At 47.4% G+C, this 12,228-nt stretch overlaps 1 protein-coding gene across 3 annotated transcripts in view; it reads right to left on the reverse strand.

Annotated features, from left to right (window-relative positions):
- Positions 1-12,228, reverse strand: part of ANKRD42 (ankyrin repeat domain 42) — a 394,873-nt gene that overhangs the window by 219,260 nt on the left and 163,385 nt on the right. For all 3 annotated transcript variants that reach the window (XM_085620564.1, XM_085620566.1, XM_085620565.1), the window contains exon 3: positions 3,299-3,406. In XM_085620564.1, the coding sequence (XP_085476690.1) occupies positions 3,299-3,406 (108 nt within the window). The remainder of the gene's footprint in view (positions 1-3,298; positions 3,407-12,228) is intronic.

Below are 12,228 nucleotides of genomic sequence, written 5' to 3' on the forward strand. Positions count from 1 at the left end.
ACAACTCAGCATCTCAGTTGGTGACAGTTTGGGTTAGATGGTCACCAGATTGGAGAACACCCCTTGACCCATCCTCCTGCACCTAGATGTTCATTGGTATCAAAAGTTAAAATGGATTTTAAGATTTTTGGCAGCTTGCATGGATAAATCTAATCTAACTTGTGAACAACTGTCAGCCAAATTGGCTATGACATTATGGGCCACATGTATCGAGCAATTTTGCGTTTCTTAAACAGGCTGATTCACAGAATCGGCCCGTTTGCTAACGCAAAAAAGGCTTTTCCCATGTAGCAAACCCTATTTTGTGGTTCAGTAACCTGTTACTGAATCGCAAAATGGATTTGTATTTCGTTATTTGTAAGGGGCATGTTCAAGGTGTCCCTTCCAAATACTGAATGTAATGGTATGTATTAATGTTTTGTGACAGTGGATGCAGTTGCAAAACATTTGCATTTTACCACCAACTTCGAGTTGGTGGTAACCCATTCGCAATCGGGAAGGGGTTCCTATAGGACCCCTTCCCCTTTGTGAATGTTTGCAAAAACGTTTTTTAAGAGCAGGCAGTGGTCCCACAGACCACTGCCTACTCTTACAAAATGAAGGAACAGCAATTGGTCCTGACGTGCCTCTATGGGCAAACCAAAGAGGGGATTACTGATGAAGTGAATTCACTAGGTCAATGGAAAATTCATGAATATCCAAATAAGAGAGTAAATCTCTTCAACAGTACACCAGAAAAAGAGACAGAACAACTGAAATTGTGTGGAAACGAATTATCTTTATAATATTTTAACTCATGAGGATAATATATTCAATGAAACACAAGGAAACTATTTTCACTATTGGTTAACTGGTTCAAGAACTACTGACAGTATGCAGCAGTGAGGTTTATACAGTGAGTCCCCCAGCAGATGTTTTGATTTTTTTCTGCTTTCTGCAGAAAGTCGCGTCCTCTCTTTGGATGAAAAGTGGAGGCGTGACACTCTACCATGAAACTGTCCTCCCATTGCTGTAGAAACTGTCTGCTGACCCTTCAACGCTTGCCAACTACAGATCAATACACCTGCTACCATTCCTTGCCAAGGTCTTAGAGAAAATCATGAACAGACACCTCACTGACTAACTTAATGACCACCAACTCCTCAACACCACTGAGTTTGGTTTCAGACCCAACCACAGCATGAAGACTGCTCTCATTACTGCCATGGATGACATCTGCATGACTCAGGGCAGAGGAGACACGGCAGCCCTCACCCCCCTGGCCTTCTACGCAGCATTTGACACAGTCTCACACCCAATCTTCACCCAATGCCTACATGACTTCAGAATCCAAGGACACACACTCTGATGGATCTGCTCCTTCCTAACTGGAAAGACCAAATAAGGGGACTTTGCACCGGACACGTCAGATGCCCACAACCTTATCAGCAAAGTTCTGCAAGGATCCTCCCTCTTCAATGCATACATCATCGCTCTAGCCAGCATCATCCGCTCACACAATATTAACGTCCTCTCCTATGCCAATTACTTATAACTCATTGTCTGCCTCACGGACAAGATGCCAAGTACCCGAATCAAGTTCAAAGCCAGCATGACTAAAATTGCCCACTGGACGAACACTGATGACAGAATTAATTATCTTGGGGAAGAGCACATAATCACCTGGGGGCCTACAGAGCTGGGACCAACACCCATGCCACCACAGACACCAAGAACCTTGGGATCATCGACAGCAAATTAAGCATGAACGCCCAAGTCAATGCCATCACCACCTCAAGCTTCCATACACTGAAGATACAGAGGAAGATTTTCTAATGGCTCCCAATCAGTGCCTGGAAAATTGTCACACATGCCTTGGTCACAAGCAAGCTGGACTATGGGAATGCTCTCTATGTAGTGATCAATAAAAGACTCACCAAAAGGCTGCAGACCATTCAGAACTCAGCAGCCAGAATCATTCTCAACTACCCATGCTGTACTCACATCACAAGCTGGGGACCTAGGTTTTGGAGTGGTCCCACTAGGCCCTAGGTGTGCCTAGACTCATACCTGCTCAGTGCCAGGAAACCCTCCTGGGTGACAGTGCACTCTACACATCTGAATAACATAGCATAGCATAACATAGCATATCATTAGCTCTGCAGAGCATCTCCATGGCTTTGGCCAACTAATTATCTTTTCTACCTGTGCCTCACCCCAATGCATGTATTCTTTTTTATACAAAGTGACCAACCCAACCCTTGTTTTTATCTCCCTTTGTTAACAAAATATGTAATGAACAGTTAGCCCTCTAAACCCAAAGAGATCTTTTTTAAATGCAGGTGGAGCTCAACATGTCGGTACCTTTATTTATATAATTATTATTATTACGCTACTCCTCCACCCCGGTGTGTGCTTCCATTGTATCCTCCCCCGGCACCTGGCATGGTGTATACTGTCACACTGTGGTCCAGGCAGAACAATGTCCAGCAGGGACAAGTCAGTAGTAATGATTCTGCATACCTGGTACACATAAATGAGGAGTTCCCTCTCCTATATTCTAAGATAAAACTCTAACTTTGGTGAGGTATTTAAACATAACTTGTGAACAATAATACAGAGCTCTGCTGGGACTTGCGCTAAAGTATTTGTGGGTCTTGTTGTCTCTTTATACTCATTGCCAAAGTCGTTCGCGATGCTGAAGTCAGTGTCTTCTGCTATAAAATAATTTAAGCTGAATGGGCCTTTTTCCTGAATCTGTATCACATGTGACTTGACTGACAGTCTCTTCACCCAGACTCTCTTCTTACATTTAGATTTTTTCTGTTTTTACTATCCGTACTAGTTTCATTTAATTCTGCACATAAAGTAACCACTATTATGACTGATTTTTAAGGCACACAGATGCCCCTTGAATAGACATCCTGAGATACAGTACACACAAAGTTAATTGAGCTAAAACTAAACCGAATGTGAATATAAATAAGAAACAGAAAATGTAATCCTATAAGGAAAATAAGTCCCATGGTAGAGACAAGTTATCAAATGACTTTTTTTTTGGCGATTCCACCACTCTTCCACCAACAACTGTTCCTTTGAGTTAGCCTACTGTCACAGCCATTACATTTATATTTTACATAGCAATTTATCTGGGCACTGTGGCTTTCCAAAGCTATCGTTTAGTCCATTTCAGGATCTCCATTTAAAATATCTCTATCTCGCATCCAAATAGTAGAGCAGTCTGCTGGTTGTCTCTCACAAGGTCTATTCCACTATGGATCCTATATGAGTAATATATGTAAAAAGGAGTAATGTTTACCTGCATGCAAGCATCTTGCCCTCTGATTGCCGACAGGTGAGCTGCTGTCCAGCCTCGGGTAGTCACATCAGTTATATCAGCCCCGTGCCACAGCAACCAGTGAAGGCACTGCAGAAAAACAGAAAGCAATCACTTCAAAATCCACTGCTGAAATTAATCATGAACATCAGAAAGGCACTAGAAACACCAAGAAATGCACTTGTAATCCAAATTCAACATTTTCTTAGAAACTCAATGTTGATGGCTATCATTATGCATCAGAATCTGGTCTCTGCAGTAGCTTCAAGCCTACCTGCTCCTTATTGTCTCCGTTACATGGACTTAATGAAAAAGGCCCAATGAACATCAGGAAGCAGGTGAAGTCTAAACTGGTGAATCCTCTTCTAGACAAAGTGATGTCAATACATCCATCTGGACGGGATTGCCTCCTGTACTCCTATTAAGAAGATCCTTTTAAGAGTGTGGTTTTTCCTTGTTTCATCGGTTGCATTGAGGGATATCATATAGTGCCGGGGTCTTCAAACTGGGTGGCGGGCCCCCCATGTGGGCCTCAAGTTATTCAAGGGAGGGCGCCAGACTCTGGCCAAAAAAAGCATCATGCTAATAGCAGTGCTTTGTTTTAAGCGGAAAAAAATGAGGGGTAATAAGCTGCTCTGTAAAGGGCCATCACTAACATCTTTTGTCATTATATCCTGGGACTATGTGTCAAAAGGGAGTTAGCAGTTGTTCCAACAAAGCAGGTTAATTCACAGGCAAGCTACTGGGTTTAAAAATAGCATCTTATGTATGTTCTTTCTGCTTGTTTTGTAATTCTCTGCTGAGGGGCGCTGTCATTCTGTGCGCTCGCTTGACGTAAAATTATAGTCCTTCTATTTTTGCCGACCCTCTCCAAAAACCGGGACATGAGCTAAATTTCTCAAAATCTGCCCAGACAGCTGATGAAAAACGGGGACCGTCCTGGCAAATCCGGGACGCCTGGTCACCCTCACTTTATGTCCCACTCAATCAATCAATCAAGGCATTTATATAGCGCACTACTCACCCGGAGGGTCTCAAGGCGCTAGGGGAGGGGGGTCCGCTATTGCTCGAACAGCCAGGTCTTGAGCTGCTTCCTGAAGGCAAGGTGGTCCTGGGTCAGGCGGAGGTGGGTCGGGAGGGAGTTCCAGGTCTTGGCGGCCAGGTAGGAGAAGGACCTTCCTCCTGTGGTGGCTCTTCGGATGCGGGGGATGGCGGCGAGGGCGTGGCCGGTCGATCGAAGCTGGCGTGTGGGAGCGTAGAAGTTGAGGCGGCTGTTGAGGTATCCTGGGCCTTGGTTGTGTAGGGCTTTGTGTGCGTGGGCGAGGAGACGGAAGGTGATTCTCTTGTTGACCGGGAGCCAGTGCAGATCTCTCAGGTGTCCGGAGATGTGGCTGCGACGGGGGATGTCCAGGATGAGTCGTGCTGAGGCGTTCTGAATCCGCTGGAGTCTCTTCTGGAGTTTGGCGGTGGTTCTGGCGTAGAGGGAGTTGCCGTAGTCCAGACGGCTGGTGACGAGGGCCTGGGTGACCGTCTTCCTGGTCTCGGTGGGGATCCACCGGAAGATCTTACCTAGCATGCGCAGGATGTTGAAGCATGACGAGGAGACGGCGTTGACTTGTCTGGTCATGGAGAGGGAGGAGTCCAGGATGAAGCCCAGGTTGCGTGCGTGGTCTGTTGATTTGGGTGCGCTGCCCAGGGCGGGGGGCCACCAGGAGTCGTCCCAGGCAGAGGGTGAAGATCCCAGGATGAGGACTTCCGTCTTGTCCGAGTTCAGTTTCAGGCGGCTGTTCGTCATCCACTTGGCTACGTCTCTCATCCCTTCGTGTAGGTTGGCTCTGGCGGTGGCGGGGTCGTTGGTGAGGGAGAGGATCAGCTGGGTGTCGTCGGCGTAGGAGATAATGTTGAGGTTGTGTTGGCGTGCGATGGCTGCGAGGGGGCTCATGTAGGCGTTGAAGAGGGTTGGGCTGAGCGAGGAGCCTTGAGGAACGCCGCAGATGACTTCGGTGGCTTCTGATCTGAACGGGGGAGGCGGACTCTCTGTGTCCTTCCGGTGAGGAACGAGATGATCCATTCCAGTGCCTTCTCCTGGATTCCGACGTTGCTGAGGCGCCGCACTAGGGTACGGTGGCAGACAGTGTCGAAGGCCGCGGAGAGGTCTAGGAGGATGAGGGCCGCTGTTTCTCCGTTGTCGAGCAGGGCTCGGATGTCATCGGTAGCTGCGATAAGGGCGGTCTCGGTGCTGTGGTTGGCCCGGAATCCAGATTGCGAGAGGTCGAGGGATCCGTTCGTCTCGAGGAAGGCAGCCAGCTGCTTGTTGACGGTCTTCTCGATGACTTTTGCAGGAAACGGGAGCAGCGAGATGGGGCGGTAGTTCTTGAGGTCGGTGGGGTCGGCTGATGGCTTCTTTAGTAGAGCGCTGAGTTCGGCGTGCTTCCAGCTCTCCGGGAAGGTAGCGGTGTTGAAGGAGGTGTTGATGATGTCCCGTAGGTGGGGTGCGATGACAGCGTCGGCTTTGTTGAAGACGTGGTGAGGGCAGGGGTCGGTCGGAGATCCGGAGTGGATGGAGTTCATCGTGCGGATGGTGTCTTCGGTGCTGATCGGGGTCCAGGCGAGGAGGGTGGTGGTGGGGGGTGGTGGTTCAGTCATGGCGTGCGTCGGTTGAGTGTTGAAGCTGTTGTGTATGTCCGCGATCTTGTTGTGGAAGTAGGAGGCGAGGGAGTTGTAGAGGTCTTGCGAAGGGATGATGTCGTTGTTTCCGGCGTTGGGGTTGGAGAGCTCTTTAACGATGTTGAAGAGTTCCTTGCTGTTGTGTGCGTGGTTGTCCAGTCGGTCCTTGAATGCAGTTTTCTTGGTGGCGTGGATCAGTTGGTGGTGTTTTTGGGTGGCGAGCTTGAGGGCAGTCATGTTGTTCGGTGTTGGGTCTCTGCGCCAGGTTTTCTCGAGTGCTCGGCAGTTCTTCTTGGAGCTCTTGAGTTCATCGGTGAACCATGCGGCTTTCTTGCTGCCCGGTCTGCTGGGCGGGGTCTTCAGAGGGGCGAGGTCATCTGCGCAGTTGCTGATCCACTTCGCGAGGTTGGTGGCCGCCTGGCTTGGGTTCGTTGCGCTGGTGGGAGGGTTCATGCTCAGGGAAGTCGCGAGCTGGTCGGCTGTGATCTTGTTCCAGTTTCTGCGTGCAACCTGTTGCTGGTGGTGGTGGATCGTGGTCCTTCTGAAGCTGAAGTGGACGCAGCTGTGGTCCGTCCAGTGGAGTCCGGTGGCGTGGGTGACGGCGATGTCCTTGCTGGATGAGAAGACGGGGTCGAGTGTGTGTCCGGCGTAGTGGGTGGGGGTGGTCACCAGCTGCTTGAGACCGAGGTTGGCGAGGTTGTCCAGCAGGGTGATGGTGTTGCGGTTATTGTTGTTCTCCAGGTGGAAGTTGAGGTCCCCGAGGAGGATGTAGTCCGCGGAGAGGAGGGCGTGCGGGCTGATGAAGTCGGCGATGTCTTCGCTGAATTGTGTGCGTGGGCCCGGGGGTCTGTCACAGCCCACAAACGAGATAACAGCATGTTATCGGAATATTCAGCGCTCGCGCACGGGCCAGACGAGGATGCCCTTTGGTACCACTTTTATTTCCGTTAGCAATAGAACCTCAGCTGATTGCTATAAGGCACAATCACACAATAAAAAAGCACAGCCTTTTCTTCTTGTACCCGAAGGTAGCTGCATACACAGGCGACATTCTGATCTTCACAAAGGACACCATACAAGTCTATGTATATGCTTCCAGGCATCCCCTCAATCTGGACAAAACTGAAGTTGTCCCCCTGAATAATCTATACACCCTGGATATACTCCGCAAAACCAGCTTAAGATGACAGAGCAAACAAATTAATTTTCGAGGTATCCTATTCAATCAGACACTAAAATACTTCATTCTTCAAAATGATAAATCAATATTTTAGAAAGTTACAGATTTACTTCAAAACCGCCCCCAAAATATATTACATGGTGGGTACAGTAGAGTGCATTAAGAGACGGTCACTCCGCAAATAAGCTTTATTACCAGTATGTTTCGAATACATATTTCTGATATCTTCTTCAAAACAACAAACATATCACATTTTATTTGGATGGTGAAGAGGTAAGAATTCCTTAACCCAAATTACGATTAAACAAAAAAATTAGGGGCTATTAACCGACCTAACTGTAATAACTATCAAATAGCGCTGGCTTTAAATACCTTGGTACACATGACCCACATGTGGCATTGGAACCTAGCCTCACTCCACTTCTTATGACTGTTACAGCCAATCTGACAAAGTGGGATTCACTGCTAATCTTCAAAACAGGGCAAGTTGCATTATACAAAATGGTCTCCTTATGTAAACTGCTTTATGTAATCCAAAATTGCCCTCATCAGATACCTGAACATTGGCTCCAGAAAACTCAGGTGGAGGTCAAGGCATTCATATGGGGACACAAAACACCTCGAGTTGCATTAGAGAAATCCATATGTCGTAGTATGAAGAAGGCGTTGGTTGGGCAGACATAACAGTATTGATCACAAGGATTTTTGGAGGCGGTATGATCATGCCACTACTGTGGAGAGAGTGGAATTCATGAACGGAACCAGTCCTCATGAGTACAATATACAGGGGGAAGCTAAGTAGTAACATGCTGCCAATTATTCGGGTGGTTTTAGATAGCTGGAACAAATCATTCAGATGGGTGAAATGGACGAGAAAGATAACACAAGAAACACCACCCACCATGCACAGTGAATGGATGAAACAGGTGAACCAACTGGAGGGTTCTGTAACTTGGGATGTCATTGGCATTGCCAAGGTATACAAGAAAGTGATGGATGCAATGCTTGAAATTAATCTCAGCCACTGGGAGCTACATCTAAATCTATCGATATTTTGCACATCATGCCACCTCAGTTTAGATCCAGCCATATGCAAATCAGTCTTGACTCTGCTCCATGTGAACAGTCTAGCCAGAAGTACAAGGCCAGGTCCTGCCTGAACCAGAACACAAGGAACGATGGACGCGGCGATGTATGGGGGGCAAACCATATGAAAGCCTCAGCTGAACTGACCTGAAGATTTTGATCAACACGTAACACAGCACAAATCTACAGATATCTCCAAATAAGACACACTGACTTGCCACATTAAGGCACCTGATAAAGTCGCTGACTGTAGCCTGCTTGAACTCAAAATAATAGAAGACCTGATTGAAGGAGGGAAATGTATTTCTCAAAACTACCGCTCCCTTGTCAACAAAGGTCCAAACAGGCTTTTGGACCTTAACCCCTTCGCTGCCAGGCCTTTTCCCCTCCTGTGCCACGCCCTTTTTTGGCTATTTGGGGTAGTGTGCGCTGAGGCCCCTGTAACTTTTTGACCACATAAGGTATCCACGCCAAATTTGCGTCCTTTTCTTCCAACATCTAGGGGATTCTGAAGGTACTCAGGGTTTGTGGATTCCCCTGGAGGGGTCACAGAAATGAGCCAAAATACAGCAAAATTTAGTTTTTTTGGGGGGAAATGGGAAAAACGGGCTGCAAATGAAAGCTTCTGGGTTTTTCCCTGCAAGTGTTATCAAAAAAGGGTATGTGGGGCTGAAATCACCATTTTCCCAGCATTTAGGGGATACAAGACTTTTGTCAGAAACCCAAACTTTTTTACACAGTTTTGGCATTTTTCTGGGACATAGCCTATTTTTGCTATTTTTTGTGCTTTCGACCTCCTTCCAGTTAATGGTAGAAATGGGTACAAAAGCAATAATGGATCCTGGAAAGCTATACATGTTAGAGAAGTAGAAACAATTCTGCATTCAGCAAGGGGTCATTTGTGTAGATCCATCAAAGTTTCTTTATAGAAACTAACAGTTAAATATAGGATAAATTGAAAATTTGTTGCAAAAAAGCGCCTTTTGTGTCAACGTTTTCACCTGTAACTTCTTGTAATTATGACAGCTCTTTGAAAGCAATGTACCGTTACATCCGCTGGACATTACTGGTTGTGGGGATATATAGGACTTGTAGGTTCACCAAGAACCCGACGAACCCAGAGCCAAAAACTGAGCAGCAACTTGCAATGGTTTCTGTAAAAATGTGTACATGGAAAAATCGGTATGAAAGACACCTATGTATTTCTAAAATGGGAACAAAATATAGAGTTTAGAAACAGTAGATATTTGCACATTTCCGAATTTGGGAATACTCATACTAGCATGAGAATTATCAGTCATTTTTTAGAATGACTTCTTTTTTACACAATGTCTATCATTTGGAAGGCAGAAATGCATCGAAAGTCAATAGGTAATAACAGTTCCTTTACAAATCTGAATTACCCTAAGTCTCCCAATAAAAATGGTACCTCACTTGTAGGGGTGGGCATAGTGCCCACGACAGGAAATGGCTCAAAACCCAACGTGAACACACCACATTTTCACAATGCAAAATTACCCTTTTTTAGCAAAGTGCCTAGCTGTAGTTTTTTAACCCTAGCTCTGCTGGCACCTAGGGAAACCTAGCAAACCTATATATTTTTTAAAACTAGACACCCAGAGGAATCCAGGATGGGGAGACTTGACTGCCTCCCACCAGGTTCTGTTACCCAGAATCCCTTGTAAACCTAAAAAAAACAAACGTTCTCCACATTTCTCTGGTGGAAAGTTCTGGAATCTGGGTGGATCCACAAATTTCCACCCACCCTGCGTTCCCCAAAGTCTTCCGAGAAAAATGGTACCTCACTTGTGTGGTTCGGCCTAGTGCCCGCGACAGGAAACGGCACAAAATGCAACGTGGAAACACCTCAATTTCGCTGTGAAAAATGATCCTTTTTTGGCAAAGTGCCTAGCTGTAGTTTTTGAACCATAGCTCTGCCGGCACCTAGGGAAACCTAGCAAACCTATACATTTTTGAAAACTAGACACCCAGGGGAATCCAGGATGGGGTGACTTGACTGCCTCCCACCAGGTTCAGCTATCCAGAATCCCTTGCAAACCTAAAAAATTGCCAAAAAAAACACATTTTCCCCACATTTCTGTGGTGGAAAGTTCTGGAATCTGCGTGGATACACAAATTTCCACCCACCCCGTGTTCCCCAAAGTCTTCCGATAAAAATGGTACCTCACTTGTGTGGGTCGGCTTAGTGCCCGCGACAGGAAACGGCGCAAACCGCATCGTGGACACCCCTCAATTTCGCAGTGAAAAATGAACCTTTTTTGGCAAAGTGCCTAGCTGTAGTTTTTTAACCCTAGCTCTGCCGGCACCTAGGGAAACCTACCAAACCCACACATTTCTGAAAACTAGACACCCGGGGGATTCCATGGAGGTATGGCTTGCATGGATCCCCCAACGTTTCCTTACCCAGTATGCACTGCAAACCTCAAATTTAGCAGAAAAAATCACCTTTTTCACACATTTGTGTGTGGGAAAGTTGTGGCATCACCGGGCTGACACAAATTTCCAACCACCCAGCATTCCCCCGGGTCTCCCGATAAAAACGGTGCCTCACTCGTGTGGGAGGCCCAAGTACCCGCGACAGGCAAGGGCCCAAAACTTATTAGGCGACATGAAAATTGCCTACATCAAAACGACCTGGTTTTGCAAGGGGGGTCACCTGGGTTTTTGGCCCGGTGCTCGGCGGCCACCTAGGGGAACCTACCAAACCCACACATTTCTGAAAACTAGACACCCGGGGGATTCCAGGGAGGTATGGCTTGCGTGGATCCCCCAACGTTTCCTTACTCAGAATGCCCTGCAAACCTCAAATTTAGCCAAAAAAGTCACCTTTTTCACACATTTTTGTGTGGGAAAGTTGTGTTATCAGCGGGCTGACACAAATTTCCTACCCACCCTGCGTTCCCCCGGGCCTCCCGATAAAACCAGTGCCTCACTCGTGTGGGAGGCCCAAGTACCCGCGACAGGCAAGGGCCCAAAACGTATTGAGGCGACATGATAATTGCCTACCTCAAAACGACCTGGTTTTGCAAGGGGGGTCACCTGGGTTTTTGGCCCGGTGCTCGGCGGCCACCTAGGGGAACCTACCAAACCCACACATTTCTGAAAACTAGACACCCGGGGGATTCCAGGGAGATATGGTTTGTGTGGATCTCCCAACGTTTCCTTACCCAGAATGCCCTGCAAACCTCAAATTTAGCTGAAAAAAATCACCTTTTTCACACATTTTTGTGTGGGAAAGTTGTGGCACCACCGGGCTGACACAAATTTCCTACCACCCAGCGTTCCCCCGGGTCTCCCGATAAAAACGGTGCCTCACTCGTGTGGGAGGCCCAAGTACCCGCGACAGGCAAGGTTCCAAAACGTAGTGTGCCTCAACAGGCAAGGGTCCTAAATGTAGTGCGCCTCACTACGTTTTGGGCCCTTGCCCGTGGCGGGTACTTGTGGTAGGAAATTTGTGTCAGCCCGGTGATGCCACAACTTTCCCACACAAATATGTGTGAAAAATGTGATTTTTTTCAGCTAAATTTGAGGTTTGCAGGGCATTCTGGGTAGGGAAACGTTGGGGGATCCACACAAGCCATACCTCCCTGGAATCCCCCGGGTGTCTAGTTTTCAGAAATGTATGGGTCTGGTAGGTTCCCCTAGGTGGCCGCCGTGCACCGGGCCAAAAACCCAGGTGACCCCCCGTGCAAAACCAGGTCGTTTTGAGGTAGGCAATTTTTATGTCACCTCACTACGTTGTGGGCCCTTGCCTGTCGCGGGTACTTGGGCCTCCCACACGAGTGAGGCACCGTTTTTATCGGGAGACCCAGGGGAACGCTGGGTGGTAGGAAATTTGTGTCAGCCCGCTGATGCCACAACTTTCTCACACAAATGTGTGAAAAAGGTGATTTTTTCAGCTAAATTTGAGGTTTGCAGGGCATTCTGGGTAAGGAAACGTTGGGGGATCCACGCAAGC

Source organism: Triturus cristatus, chromosome 8 (assembly GCF_964204655.1).
Source record: "Triturus cristatus chromosome 8, aTriCri1.1, whole genome shotgun sequence".
NCBI lineage: Eukaryota > Metazoa > Chordata > Amphibia > Caudata > Salamandridae > Triturus > Triturus cristatus.